The sequence below is a fragment of the Chroicocephalus ridibundus genome, chromosome 5, assembly GCF_963924245.1.
Source record: "Chroicocephalus ridibundus chromosome 5, bChrRid1.1, whole genome shotgun sequence".
NCBI lineage: Eukaryota > Metazoa > Chordata > Aves > Charadriiformes > Laridae > Chroicocephalus > Chroicocephalus ridibundus.
In genome coordinates this window covers 66,592,595-66,608,636 of record NC_086288.1, presented here as the reverse complement: position 1 = coordinate 66,608,636, position 16,042 = coordinate 66,592,595, and the positions used below count along the sequence as shown (strand labels likewise).

General features: G+C 42.4%; 1 protein-coding gene across 1 annotated transcript in view; it reads right to left on the bottom strand.

Moving 5' to 3' along the window:
* NWD2 (NACHT and WD repeat domain containing 2) overlaps window positions 1–9,895 on the bottom strand; it is a 58,169-nt gene extending 48,274 nt beyond the window's left edge. Inside the window, exon 1 of the mRNA XM_063336679.1 lies at window positions 9,737–9,895. Within this exon, the coding sequence (XP_063192749.1) occupies window positions 9,737–9,887 (151 nt within the window). The 5' untranslated portion in view covers window positions 9,888–9,895. The remainder of the gene's footprint in view (window positions 1–9,736) is intronic.
* Between the last annotated feature and the right edge of the window lie 6,147 nt (window positions 9,896–16,042).

The window sequence follows — 16,042 nt, the reverse complement described above, 5'->3', positions numbered from 1 at the left end:
AATAGGCATTTTCTTCAGAATAAATAACTTTGTCTTGCCAGAACAGTACAGACTATAAATCTAGCCACTAAGTAAGAAACTACTTTTCCTCTGATCACCTTTTCTAGAATTTGGGGGGGGGCCTTTATTAAACAACTGTAGGTACAAAAAAATAAAAAGGTTAAGTCCTTAATTTTAAGAAAATAATTTATAAAGCAGTCATACATGATTTCTGTTATGTTTGATTATGACAGCAAAGCAAGATCCTCTAGATGTGTCATACTGGCATAGTAGGTGTGGGATATTCTTGACAATAAAATAACCCTTAGATTAGACTCCTGCGTGACACACTGGACTCCCTTAGATTAGACTCGATCCCTTAGGCACCTTAGATTATTGAGCATTGTCATTTCCTTATTTACTTCTTAGTATAGCTCCATTTTAAGAACCCCACGGAAACAGGGATATTCAGACAACTAGGTCTTCACAGTTAACCTCTCTTTCTATATAGCCAAAAATGGATCATTACAATGATGGTTTTGGATGAAGTTACTCTTTTAGGGAGATCTGCTTTTAGATATCTCCACTCCACAGATATTCCCACTTTTGGTTTTTGGGATCTCTTCTTTGGCCTTGTTCATTCGTGGCCTTGTTCATTCCCACTGAAGTTAGTAGAATTAGGCGTTTCACCGGGCAATAATCTATCCCAGAACTTGGAAAGGTTGTGACAAGTACCAAGACTACTGACTAATTAGTAAAGCAACTAGATAAATTCATGAAAGCAAAGGACCTCACAGATTATTAAACATAAAGACATAATCTTTATCATTTTGTCCCCGTTGTGATTTCTTAGTCTTTCATCATGCATCTGAGATTGCCAGGGGCACAGGAGAAGTATTGGGCTCCTTCAGTCTCGCTATGTCCCATCTTACTTCATTTGCGTCTTGCTTATCTTATATATAATAGCTGATGTGCATAATTCTGCAAATATTAAGCCCACATGGTTATTCAACGGTTCTCAATCTTAATCTAATAAAATCCAGTCAGTGAGATCACTTGTGAAGAAACATCGAGTGTAAACTCAGGCAGTGTCAGGGATTCTGCTACAAATATTCTAAAGCGCCAGTCATTTCTTCCTACATTGCATGGTCAGACATCAATCTTATACAATACAAATAAACGATACTAACTAACAGATAATATATATCAAAGCCACTATGCTAAAAAGGGATTTTGGAGGGTTTGCACAAGCCGTTTATTTTGCCAATGATTTTTAACTTTGAACTTCTATATGCTTCTAAATGTCTATTTTGTACTTTTATGAAGTGCTGTAGCTTGTAAGAAATGCAAATGCTCTTTAGTAATACGAACACATCAAAGGGTCTAGGCTTCAGAAATGCCCACCAATAGCAAACACTCCAGTTGGGGGGCTCTCTGAAACCAAGGCTGTCAAGATAGAGCTCTTAGTCATTAATTCTCATTTCATCTTAATGTTTTTGTAAAACATTACTAATTAGAGACTCTAAATAATAATTTTACAAATAACATTGCTATGTATCATACATACACTGTAATAACTACATGTCTCAATACCCGATTCAGATAACAGGGAGTTGGAGGACAAAGCTGGAGATTTATAAAGCATAGGTGAGACTGCGAAGGTACTCAATTGCCAGTGGAGTTATATGGACTGTTTATATTAATAAACATTTTTGAGTGTTTAATTGTAGCAAAGACACACGTTACTATACTGAAGACTGCAGACCCCAAGCAAATGCTAGGAGTAGGTTGTACAAGACTCTTTTTCAGGCTCTGACAGTTTGAAATCTGATCTGTTCAGCTACTTGGTCAGTCCCAAAGACTGATACTTGGTAACAGCATGACTCTGGATTAAGCCCCTTTGCTTGACTTTCCAGCTTCTGGCACCAAGTGTATTTTGAACAGCCTGATAAATGTAGTCTGTAAAGATGATTTTTTTTTCTAGGTCCAGATTCTGTACAATAATGACTGTAGTGGGTCAGGCACAAAGTCTGTCCAGCACAGCATCTTCTCTCTGACAATGGGCATTAGCAGATGCTTACAGAGGGAGCTTAAGACCGGGTCACAGATGGAGGCAGGCATGTAATTATGGTGGTGATGGGGTGGCTTACAAGCATTGCATGTGGTACATCTTCTGCTTGTCCAACACAGCAGCATGCACATGGTACTCTGCACTGACTCGGGGCTCCCTCCTCTTTACCTTGCTACACTCCGTGCTTTCAGGTACCTGTGATTTAGCCCTACTCCCCTTCTGGCTAAAGATTTTGGAAGTAAAAACCTCTCTCTGATACAAACCCTAAATTAATAAGAGTAGCATCAGGCCAGTGGAGTTATTTTAGAGTTGCACTGGCACAACCATGATTAAATTGGGTTCTCTAATTCTATCTATTATTATCCTTCTTTAATTAAAATTCCAGTAAGGGGATAAAGCAGTTGTCTTGAACAGCACTGCCTATATTAAAAACCGACAGATTTCTCTGTATTCCATACACACGACTATCTATGACTACATTATATTTATATCTACCACCTTCAGTATATTAAAACCTAAATTACTGGTAGCTAAATATTACTAATGTATTATAGTAGCCTGAAAGTATATCTTATCACAAAATACTCTTCCAGCAGATGAAAATTCAAAATTTCATTTGTTTCAGATGAAAAAAATTGCTGCTCAAGGACTGCCCTCATATCTTGTATTAGAAGTTCAGTAACTCCTTGATCTAAAGTTTTCTTTCTGTAATAAATATTTAAAAAATTCTCCAAACAAAACTTAAAGTCTAATGTAGGATTTTCTCTTGTGTTTACACGTCTGTGAACACATACATATGCCTACATAGTCATGTATTTAAGTATCTAAAAAGGAGAAATTTCACTGCATAAGCTTAGAGATAGGATGCCAAGTTATGTACCCTTTGTACTACACTGTCCTTACACGATTACAGAAATCCCGCCACAAAACACACGTGGTCTCCTGGAAACGCAGCCTCGAAAATCCTTGTTGCTCAGCTGCGAGGTCGTCCCACTGCCCTTGATCAGGCAGGAGAGAAGCTCCCCAGTGTCGATGGGGAAGGCACTGTAACGCTGCCTGCACGGTGCTGCCGCTCATTTGAAGCGAGGTCTCATATCTTGCTCGGGGAACGATGCACTATAAGGACGTGATTCAACACTGCTGCCGTCCACCATCTAACACATTGTTTGACAAATTAATATTACACGGAATTTGCACAAGTGTTTCATTGTCCCTCACTGTACTTAGTGTCAAGTGTCCAGGGGCCGCAAGCTCCTCTTGGTCTGTCACTGGAAGGATGACACTTGGCACAAGAACGAGGCACGCTCCAGTGTCCTACGCATATCTTGGCTGCTCTGTGTTTCTAGTGTAACAAAAATATTCATGCATATATACGTATGTATATATACACAAACTACAATACATGGAACCAGTCTAGCATGCAAATACATCTGAAGAAATAAAGCAATATTTGCAAAGTTAGAAAGGAAAAAAAGAAATTGTAAGTTCTGCTCTGCTTTAATATTATTTCTTCAATGCTAAGAAAAACAGTCATAAAACCTAAGCTGTAGGTGCACACATAACCCTGAATGTTTACAAGTTTACTTGGGGCTGAAATCTAAACTCCTCTGTAAAACTTTTACTTTTACAATAGCATTTAACAAAACCCAGGCTGTTCTTCAGTAATGCTAGAATTACAATCTCGAGCAATGCCCTTTGAACATAAATACCCAGTTCTCGCAAGGGGTCCTAACAGCAAGTTTGAAAATTGTCTATGATAGCGTGGCTTGAGTTTTATACATCTACTTATACCATTTTATACAGTTTATACCATTTTATATAATTTCTGCATATGTATGTGTGTGTATACACAATATAGACACATATACAAAAATTATATATTTTAGTATTTTTTTATATTAAAAAAGCATAGCCATGTGGTTAAAAAGTTTAAGTGCTGTTTTTTAAGTAGATAGTGTAAATATCTAATCCAAACTTTTGGAGCTGATAAGTCCAGATGCTGCTTAGCAGGAAGGTGACTGGGTTACAGGTAATTTGCTTATTTGTAAATATCAAGAAGAAAGAACAAAACCAACAAACTAAATAGCTTGCTGTTTTACTAAAAAAAAAAAAAAAAACAAAACCAAACCATGCCACTTGATCTTAGTCTTGTTCCTCAAAAGCACATCTTACCTTTTGAGTACATGAATGAAAAATCTTGTTGAAAATTAGACAAAAGTTCTCAATGTTTCCACTTGCATGTTTGGTACATTTAGAGCAAATCCTTAGCCCAGACCCCAAGCTACGATAAGCAAAGAAAGAACCTACAAAACCAACAGGGTGACATGAAGAGCAGCTCTTTTCATACAGTTTATCAGCATTTTCTCAAGTTTATCTGTCTGGCAGAATAAACTTCAATTCTGTCTCCATCCTAGCCCAAAACGATCACCTCCTCTAACAGGAAAAAGGCTTGCGGATTGGCTCAGCAAAAACTCATCTCGTACTTGTTCTGCTTGAGATCTACCAGCCCTGCCTTGCAAAAATAGTTAAAGCCACCATGAGACTTGGTCACACAGTCTAAAGGAGAGTTAGATCTTGCTTTCTGCTCAACCACACGAACACCACAGTTGTTCTGTGGCACAAGAGGAAAGAGAGAAAACTTCACATAGAGGCAGAGATAGGGAAAATGGCAGGCTTCTTTCCAAGCTAATGAGCTGTAGGTATCTCTGAGCTCTGAGCCTCCTGAAACAAGAAATATTTCAAATCAAGACCCATACCGTACCCAGGTACTTGAACCACGTTGCTCTCCCAAACTCTGAGATACTCAACTTTATCTCTAAAACTATTGGACTTCTTTTTTTTCCCAAATGTAGCTTGGTTTGTAGCTCTTAAACGCTACAGTGATGTGCGTCACATAACACCATAAATAGCTACAAAGTTAGGTAACCAGAGCTAACACTTAGCATAAAAAAAGTCCTGGAGTTATTTGTCTCCACATCTCCGCAACACCTCCCTTGCAATTTCATACACTTGAACATCTGTGTTTTCCTTTAGCTAAGGAATAAATTCCACCCAGATTACATAAAATTGTCTTTGTAAAAAGATCTTCATGCAATGTATCCAAGTCGGGACACCATATGGTATTCTGGAGCTGACCAAAATGGACGATCCTTAACTGCGCATTATTCTGGCTTTTGAGTATTTTTCCACATTAATGTTTCCTCAATTATGTTTTTCTTAGGAGAAACAACATTTCTCATAAAAATAATAGAATATACCTGGAATAGGCTAAGAATGAAAACTTGTACCTTTCTCTTATCACATATGGCAATAACTTTGTAATTAAAGCAAGCATAATTCTTCATCTGTTATGAGTTATTCACCCTCATGTTCGATAGCACTAAACTACAAATGCACATAAGATTTTTTCTTTCAAAGGTTCATCAAAATGCTTAAAAATACATGTAATTCCTGCAAAGCAACCTATAACAATAGGTCCAAACAAAAACGTTGGTAAGGTCCATTTCTGCAATCATTATTTATAGGAATAATCCTTATCTAGTCGATAAAACTAACTGCAAGAGAGAATCTTGCTTCATGTATCATGAGAAAATATATAAACTGGGCACCAAACATTTGTGTTTTTCAAATTAATGCAATGTTCTGGATGATGCATGTCAATGGAAACTATACTAAGTTGAACAATTGCATAATGACTCAAGAACACTCAAACTCATTCAATAGTGTAAGACAAGGAAATCTCACTTGGGCAGTCTGTGGGCAAGGTGGTGAAGTTCTAACTGCACAGGTTAGTTTTATACCGTGCTTGTACAACAGCAGCATTAAAGTGGTGGTAGTACCAGTAGTATCTTCTATTAGAATAAAATCTTCATTTTACATTTCTAGATGTATAGAGAGGACTTCGTCCTTAAGATTGTTAATCATGCCAAAGCTAGTGTTAGCTAGGTTTTTTATAAATAGTTGGGCTTATAGTTTTAAAAAATGGGTACTTAAGGCACAGAAGCCATGAGGAACATAGCCTTTCTGTATTAAAAAGGGCTGTTAAGAGAGAGCTTGATCATGATCTCATTGCAATTGTTTCTGTTTATACAATAGAAATGTTTTGAATGGCTAAAAGGTACTAACTGCCATGATCCAGTAAAAAGTGATCCTGTGTTGGAACTGTGGAGGTGTGCAGAGGTGCTGCACAGAGAAGAGCGAGCAGTATGCAGCTGATACAATGGCTGGAAAAGGGAGCATCCCTTCCATGGGAATTATTAAATGCAGCCCTGTTCACACTTTGAGATGAGACTGGCTAACACCACCTATGCCAGCACACACTCAGACGCTATGTAAAGGTATTATCATCCTGTCTTCAATGGAACCACCTGTCTGCGTAGGATTTGGCTTTATGCATCTCTCTCTTCAAATGCTTTCTTTTGTCTCTGCTAATCTACAGACATGAAAGGCACCTTCCCAACCAAAGCTTATAGAGCTCAGAGTAAAAAATTATCGATGTCTTAACTAATTGAAGGAATAACAAGGCCTTAGGACAAACTAGCAGAAGGCTAACCTCCCCACTTTCAGAAGAGCCAAGAGACTTGATAATTATCAGAATTTTGACTGCATGTTCCAATTCACACGATTTCATTTTCAAGACTAATTCCTAACTCCGGTTAAGGCATCAGTTTCAACCAGGGCTTGTAATATTGCCTTATATCACCACATAATTTCTTGGCGAATAGCTAAGCGAAATAGCAAACTTTGCAACTCAAATAATTTTCTGCTTGAAGTAGTGAGGCGAACTACTGGAATGTTCTGAATCTACATAGGGCTGATGTCACAGCTCCATATAACGGGACCGTATGGAAGTTTATACCTGTTGTATTTAATAAGAACCGTATGTTAATGGAAGGCATCTATACAGGCACTATTGAGTAGCAAACAAACTGTCATTAACTGATTGCTCTTACAGTCCTTAGATTTCTACATGTAACAGCAATATCTTGAGAAAACCAATAAATTATTTAAAACAAAATCTTCAACCTCTCTTTGCCAAAATACATATTTAAAATATGTCTGTTTGCTTATATCTACTGAAATGAGAAAAAAGACTAATTTATATTCAAATAATGAAGCAACTTCAATGTTTCTAAAGTGAATGTTTCTTCAGTGATATGAACATTGATTAACAGATATCAATAATTTGAACAAGACAATACTGTTACAGTTAACAGGGAAAACACAATTCCACTTATCTACATTTCCTCTAGAAAACAAGAGACTGTAATATGAAGCAATATGTTCCTATTACCCATGCTCACTGTCGCCACTTATTGGTCTTTTTAGGGATTTGTGTTTAAGAAAATTTACAAAGAATCATTTTCCTAATTGCATAATAAAATTAAAATATATTTCAATCCTACTGAAGTATGTTCGTAAAGAACAGACCAAACACTGATTCACCAGAGATCTCCAATATACGCTCATTAAACTTTTAAGATTGTACACTTTGAGTTGCGGATAAAGTTTTCTTATGACCGCCAGCAGGATGAATCCCTAAGCTTCCCTGGCACCACAATTCTGATACGTAGAGAGCACAGCCAGGGGGTATTCGCTGCTACCTCTGGAGTTTGGGGACTCACAGCCCCTTTCAGGAATGCTCAGCACCAAGAGGAAGGGGTATAAAGTGTATTGATATGCTGAAAATGAACAAGAAAGGCCTTAGTCATGCAAATATACATTGTGGTTTGGGGCTTAAATATGCGAAATAGTTTATTAAGTTGGGAGAGTTTAACCTTTTTTTTCCAGAACTCTTGCATTGTGAACTCTTCTAGGTATTTTGCAAGCAGCAATTTTATTTCTAAGTACTTCACTAGACGATATCTAAATCCCATTGTAGGCTACTTGTTCTTGTTTATTCTTTTATTGTATTATTTTTTTAAGGTCACATGCAGTTAGTAATACTGTCAGTGTAATAGTGTCAGTGATACCACTGATAAGTACTCATGGCTGTTTCTCATCATTTGGAGTCCCTAAACGTTCATGTAAGTGGTTCATGTTGGCAACCAAAATCTGTAACCACTCCGAAATTTCTGTCCCATACTATCATTTCTGAAAGCAGGAGCAATGTTGCAAATAAAATTTTGGACATGAGAAGTGTTAATCATTGTGATCATATGTTCCTACAAAGAAGCTGATATAAATAATCCCAAACTGACCAAATTATTTTCTTCCTCTCAGTGTTTTTTTAAAGCTGAAATTTTGAAATAACAATGAAAGGCTAAAATCCTGCAAATGGACATATAAGGCTTCAAAACCCAACTTTTAGAATGAGTTTAGTGGTTTGTTTGTTTTTTTGTGGTTTTTTTTTTTTTTATTTTAGCAAATATGTAGCTAACGTACCAAGCTCTCCTGATGATAAATGCCATTTGCATCAAATACAGAGGCATCAGTAGCTCCATAGTTAAGGCAATGCTGGCAGAAAACCCATTTCTAATGACTAACACATCTTCTAAAAATCCACACCAATTTTCTTTCAGAGACAAATAATAATTTTTCTCGATTATTGCTATTTATACATCTTTGCTTAGATTGCATCAATAAACTGCAAGCATTTTCGTGCCCTCCTTAAAGAATGGCATCTTTTTCAAACAAACAGGGACGTCGGATGCAAGAGCTGAGAGTTTCCTTGTGTCGAGAGCAACTCGGAAGACCTGGAGGTGTGGGAATTCTTCAAGGCAGCGCTATGCCCACTTCTTTTTCTTTGGCTTGTGAGCGCTATTTCTCATGCTCACGTAAGTATTGGTGCCAAGACAATTTTCTCTTCAAAATTCAAACTATTTTGTCATTTCAGGCATGATTTTCAGATCTCTGATGTTTGCATAAAAGGTGACAGTATTGTTGAATTAGAAGTGTTGGGCGGGGAAGGTGGTGGGTGGTGGTGTGAAAGAGAATTGTGAATACAGCGGGCTCATTTTTTGCAGGCAAGAAATGTCATAGGTGTGAACGCTTAATTTATTATTTCCGTGCTTCAAGTGGGAATATGCTTCAGCAACTTAAATTTTACGAGTGGGAATGACACCTCCTGAATATATGCAAATTCCTCCTATCAAAGGGTAATTTTAAAAATAGACTTTAAGTAGCAGGAAGCCTTATTAGTTCAGGTACCGGCTATGCGATCCCGACTTTATTAAGCTAAAATTGCAGGTTTCAGTGCATGCTTCCTCGGAAGCAGAGTATGACCGGGATCAAAGGATCACATTTGCCGTATCCTCAGCCGGCGGCGACCTGCTTTCCCTGCGCTATGAAATCAAGGGGAAACTCTATTAACCAGCCTCTCCGGGAGAGCTTTCACAAAACACCCCCACGGAAAAACCTTCCCCTTCGCTTTAGTCCGTTTCCATGTCCGAGACCCCCGCGTACCCTGTGCCCCGCTGCACCGTAGAAGAGACACCCCCACCTCTCCCACCCCCGATATAACTTCAGAGCGGAGTACACCGGCGCCTCCAACTCCCCCTGCGACAGAGCCGAGGCGAGCCCCGCCACCCCACCCCGACCCCCACCGTCACCCCGCGGGCCCCCGCAGCGACGGCGCCCGGCAGCAGCGGGAAACGCGGCGGTCGGTGCCGGCTGCGGGTCCCGGCGCTGCGGGCGGCAGGGGGAGCTGCGGGGCGGGCGGCGGAGCCCGGCGGGCGGCGGGTTTACCTTCGGGGTTGGCGCTGATGAAGACGCGGACGCTCCTGCCGCTCGGCACCAGGTGGGACGGCAGCGCCGAGAGGTTGCCGGAGAAAGCCGCCCGCCGCAGCGCCGCGTCCCGCGGGCAGGGCAGCCTGCCGCCCGCCCCGGCCGGCCACATCCCGCCGCGCTGCAGGGCGATGCTGGCAGGCGGCCGCCGGGCCTCGGCTCAGGGCAGACCCCGCACCGCCGCGGCGGCGGCGCTCGCCATCGGCTCGCCGGCAGCGGCCATGCGGACTCTCCGGCCGCCCGGGACCGCCGCCTGCCTCCTCGGCGGCGGCGCGGCTGGGGTTGGGGCCGCCGCCCGGCGCCGGAGCAGCGAGGAGGAGGAGGAGGAGAGGCGGCGGCCGCCCCCCGTGCCGCTGCCCGGCGGCGGGGAGGGCGCGGGAAGAAAGTTTGCGGCGGAGCGGGGGAGGCGGCGGCGGGACGGCGGCCCCACGGCGGCAGCCCGCCCGGCCGGCCGCGGCCGCCGCGGAGAGCAGCGGGAGGCCGGGCGAGCCGCTGAGCGGTGGGGCCGGCGAGTCTCTCGGGTTCCCTCTCGGCCCACGAGGGTTTGCGGTGTCCAAAGCAGGGACGTCTCCGACAAGACTGAGGGCGCCTTCCCTCCTCCGAGTGTGTCACAGCCCCGGGATCGGATTTTTATAGGAAAACTGCTGCCGGCTCATCCTTGGGGCTCTGAAGAGTTCAGAGCCCTTCTGGTGTTTTGTTCTGTAATCGCCTGCACAGGAGTCCCACCTGCTCAGATACAAAAGAGAGATGCTCTTGCTGCTTTTTTCTTTCTTTCCTTTTTTTTTTTTTTAATCAGTTATTTATTTATCGGAATAAATGAAAAGCCCCGGTTTGAAGAATGAAAGAGGAAGGAAGCGGCGAGACCCAGCAGCCGGCGGGATGCGGTCCCTTTGCAGCAGTCAGTGGCGGGGCGTCCCGTCGGGCAGCGCCGATGAAATATTCAGGGAGGCGGCGGCCCGGTGGTCCCCGCTGGAGGCTGCCGCGGGGGGGGCGGGCGGGGGCCGGTCCCCGCTGGAGGCTGCCGGCGGCGCGGTGCGGCGCTGTGCGGTGCGGCGGCCCCAGCCCCGGCGGGCGGCAGGCCTTGGGCGAGCCGCAGAGTTTAGAAACCTCCCAGGGAGGGGCGGGCAGGCAGGGACCTGGCAGCAAAGCGGAGGGGAGTGGCTGGGGGGGGGGACGGACAGGGGAGGGGTGGGCACGGGGCTTTAATTAGCCCGGTGGGTCTGTTGGCCGTAGGAGTCCCTTCTTAGGAGGAAGCCGCAGGCTTTAGGAGGGGTTTGCAGGTGTTTCTGCACACTAAAAAAGCTGGAGAGAAAAGTCTTTAATGCGGGTAGTATCTATATGGGCTGTTTCATGTGCTATATCTGATACAAAGCTGGTTTGTGTATTTACACATATGAAATGTATAATACACTGTGTATAGTGTGTATAAAACAACCTTCTTCTGTATTTATACACAGTATTTAGGAGCTGAGGTCTTCCTCCCCTTTCAGTACTCGCTTGCTGTGCCCCCTGCCCGCCGTGGTCCCTGCCAGGCCAGGAGCCCACTGTGGCAGGCGGTGACAGTGACATGGGAGGCTGAGCTGGCTTTCAAGGAGCTAACGCCACTGAAGTAGGCAAAAGCAAACTGCTCAGCTCTCCTTCAGAGACGAAGGTGGCAGCCAGATGGGTTCCTTAAGTGTTGCTGAGCAGATTTTTATTTTTATTTTTAATCCTGATTTCTTAAAGAAATAAGGCACATGCCAAATTGCATCCCATGTGTATTTGCATGTGAGTAATTTTGTTGATGTTGCTTTGTTAGTTCTGTGCCCCATAAATTTTGGGGCAGTTTCAACCAAATGAGACACAGGGCAAATTTTAAAATATTAATTTTCAAAGAGATAACGTTCCTCTAAGTTCTGTGAACATATCTGGGCAGGGGAGAGTGCACTTATCTGCAAAGGAAAAATATGCAGCGTACATTTCAACCATTAGTATTGAAATGTCAACATTGGACAGAGGGGTTGTGCCACTATGTTGGGAACTGAATCCCTAGGGATCGGAAAATCCCTCTTTCAATCAAAATGTATATTCCTGTAGGATTCACTGGTGTCCAATAAAGGGCAAATCTCAGTTGAAGCCTTTCATGGTAGACATGCATATTTCTCTTCTCTGTGGATTCTCTGATGCTCTGTTTAAGACAAGCCTGAAGCTTTGGTATAATTCAGTTAAAAAATCTGACAGTCATGAGATACAATTCCCTAGGAAATGAGGCTTCATATGTGTCACTGCTTACAAAACTATTGGTTTTATCTGCGCTTCACTTACCCTTTGTATAGCCAATGTGCTTAGATGTGCCTTTTTCTGGCTTATGTCATGAACAGGTAATTTCTCTAATACAGAGCTGAAAAGCAGCTCCTTGAGGCTGCAGGCAGTTAATGAATGCATGGAGGAAATGATTTATAGTGTAGGCTGAATTACGTCTTACGTACTTTGCTGGGACTAGCCCTCAGCTGGGCTATCTCCTTTGCTTGTCCAGCATAATGGGCTAGGCAGTTCTTATATATGAATGTACCTGTGGAAGCAGCTCCTGGTAAGGATGCAGAGACTCTCACTTCATATTGCTGCTGCCTTGGTGTTATTTATCATCAATAAATTTCTCAGACAGCTTCTTTGGAAGTAGAGGCTCATTGATCTACCCTTTTACCATGCCAGGCATAATGCAGCGGCTTTTTAGGACTCTTTTTGGCAGTCATCTTTACTAAGTTGAAAACTTGACCTGGCATAATTTGAATACTTTTGGAATTTTGTCTTTGACAACGTTGACAGCAGCGTCAGCTTTTAACTGAATATATTGCCTGACGAACCCAGGCTGAATGAAATGGGACCAGGCCTTTCATTTCCAACTGGCCACCCTGTCTGTTTGCTGCCTGGGTGTCACTGCTCTGGCGGCAGGCGTAGTTTCATCGCATATGAAGCAGGTTGTCCGTGCGGCTTGCAGGCTCCCGCTATGCAGTTCAGAACCTGTGCTGATCTATATTGCTATTTTTGATCTGTAAACCGGATTGCCTTTATGCATGACTCAGCTTCCTCTCACAGTTGCTGCCACCTCGGCGAAAGCTGAAGTGGACAGATGCCTCAGAGTGGTAATCTCTTCAGCTGTCCGGCTTCAATCTGCCTGCATTTGGGGCTCAACATCCACAGATTCAGTGCCTGCGAATATAAAATGCGGGGAACGAAGTTCAATAAGGCTGAAGTGGAGAGGATCAAGAAATGATTGCAGAGAAGCTAATTTATTGCTTTACCTGAGACTTTATCAGGATGAAAGCACTCTGTGTTAATTCAGTTTGGAGATTAGTTGGTAGCTTTTCTTAAATTAAAAAAAATACTCTGTTAATTCAACAAAAAAAAGAATATCAAAGAATGTTACGTAAATCCAAATAGAAATCATAAAGAGGGTACTGCTGTGTTCATTATAAAACATACATCAAAATGATCCTGTTTCATATTGAATAATAGATTTTGTAAATTTTTCATTTAGCAAAAATTACTACTTCAGAAGTGATGTTTTAGAATCAGTGTCTGTATTTGAGTCCCAAACTAGTTATGTGGAAGCTGCCTGAGCAGCTTCTCATCCTGTAGAAGGATTGCAGAGCATTGCCTGAAGGCCGGATCCCCAGACTTTCACACTGCCTTTACTGTACTTGGGGCAGATCTTTAGTGTCTGTCATTAAAGTTAATGCAAGAAGTATCCTTGTGCTGAACAGGAATAAAAACAGATCTGTAATTCTGCATATAAACGTGGCTAGCAGCTTGATCTTGAAAAACCATAAATCAGTGAAGTAGCAGGGAATCTTTACTATTATGCATTCAGTATACATTTTTCCCCTTTTATCTGAGTGTTTCTTGGTTATCATTCTGACCTCATTTGCTCCAAGTTCAGAAATATTTAAATGAAGCTGCAGAATGCATCCCTTGGTAGAACAGGTGAATAAAGCCAAGTTATTCCTGATGGCCTGATCCTGCTGTAATTCAGACAGAGCAGCGCTTTACTTCTTGAGCAGCCCCACAAGAAATGGTAAGACACTGGAGGTATGAAGTGTAGCTCAGTAGTCCTGATCCAAATCCATGGAGATCAATAAAAAATGCACCACATTGTTTGGCTTGAACCCAGCATGAACAAGGGTTTGCAGTTTTTCTGAGGCACGTCATTCTGAGTTCAGTTTTGTGCAAAAATGAGCATTATATATCAACTCTAAAAGTCTGAAGAGCTTGGGAAGTAACCTGAGCAATACGCTATAGGCAGTGTTGTGACACAGACTTAACTATGAGAAACAAATTTATTCTGACTGCAAGCTAAATTTATGTTCTTGTTCATATGTTGCTTCAATACTTTAATACCTATTGTGGGGTGCGCAAAAGTGCTCGGTAGTTGTCTAATTTCAGTCTCACTGCAATCACTGGAGATACGGTCAGTAATTTTGTTAAAGTGAAGGCGTATCTGTAGTTAGAGCTTTTGGAAATCTTATACAAGTATGTGATGGGGTCATAATAGCTGAGGGGTTTTTTTTATATCTTTCAATAAAGTGTCTTGCCCTGCACTAAAATACGGACACGGAGGTATGACCTAGGTACTTAAAATACCCATCAGTTCTCCTCAGATGTTTAAAGCCTGGTTCTGCCAGCAGCTGCACGCTCAGCCTTCCTATTGTCTTCTTTCCAAAACGGTAGCTCTTTGCAGGAGTTGGGAAGGCAAAGTTTTAAGATCAGGTCAAAAATCAAAGTTGAAGGGTCAGCAAATGGGCCAGCATCTCCCCTTTCAGGCAGAAGGTAAAAGACTCCTGTGTGGAGTTACATCTTCTGACTGAATGCTAACTTAAAGCTGAGTGGTTCTTTGCAGCTCCCTAGCAAGCTGGCCCAGTTTTAGGAGCAGGCGAAGCAGGCAGTTGCCTAGAGCGACAGACGAAAGGAGGCAATAAAATCACATTTTAAGCAAGAAAGGGACCCTGTGACTCTTTGCCTGTTTCTGCCTGTTTAATGAGGACTCGGTCTGTCCCCCAGGCGTCATTCTCCCCAAGCTGCTGAGGTGCTGAGACCGAGCAAGCTCCTTATTACAGGAACTGTGGTCACGGTCCTGTTGTTTGAACACCCCGTCTATTTGTTCTTGTTTCTGATTCAGCTTGCTGGAAGAAACTGGGGAAGAAACTTTCTGTCCTCCTTCTCCGCTCCTTTTTCTTGACAGTGCTGCATTACTTTTGCTGGGGTGGTTGGATTGGCAGGAGAGCAGGGACAGATGTGCTGAGACTAGAGAGCTCACAGAATTCATGCTTCACTAAAAAAAATTCCTGTTATTATTATCCTTGCAAATCAGGAATGACAGGCTGCCTAGACTTACTGAGTTTATATTTATGTCAAGAAACTGATTGCAAGAGATAAGAGACATCTTAGGAAATTTTACATGGATACTGGGTTCCTATAAGGACCTTTTACAGCCATTTTGGGGCTCAGTTAAACTCTATTTGATGTAGACTTCCATTTTCCTCCAAGTTTTGAGTGCTAAAAATGCTTGTTTCCTTCCTTCCCCCCAGCCCCCGCTTCTTGTGCTCTGATACCTCTAGGCTTTTGGGGTGAATCTCTTCCATGCTGTGAATAGGTTGCTGTATCAGGCTTTGTCAACAGGTCGACGGTAGCCGTCAGTCTCACTGACAACATGGTTACAAGCTGTCACAGAGATCCTGTCTGGAGTGATGGTCATTTTACTCTACTGCTCTTCAGAGGAGCTACTTGAAGCAGCAGGGGTTTGTGAGCTGACTGCAAGGTCTGAGAGATGAGGCTGTGTTGGTTCGCATCAGGTTTGCAGGTTTATCGTGTCATCGAAAGGCATACTCTGAAAGCAGTGGTAGGTCAGCCTTCACCTCACATCAAGATCCTTAATAGCAAGGTAGGAAATGGATATGGATTACCAAAAAAAAAAAGGCAATCCAGTCTTATAAGAAATAAGAATTTGGAAAGCGTATTCCATTTCATTAGACTTTGCAACTTTAATCAATCACTGCGTCACATTGAGAGGAGATTAATGGGAGGCAGATTATCCCACATCGGTCCACGGGAATGTTCTTACACTTTCTCTGAAACACCTACATTATGACATCCAAAAGAGGATGCTAAACTTTGGCCTCAAAAAACAAGGACAAGTTTGAGTTTCTGTGGTTTTTAGTCCAGGAATACATTTTTCCTGTGGGTGAGCTTGTAATGAAACTCTGGTAACCTCTCCATGTTCTAGCACAATTT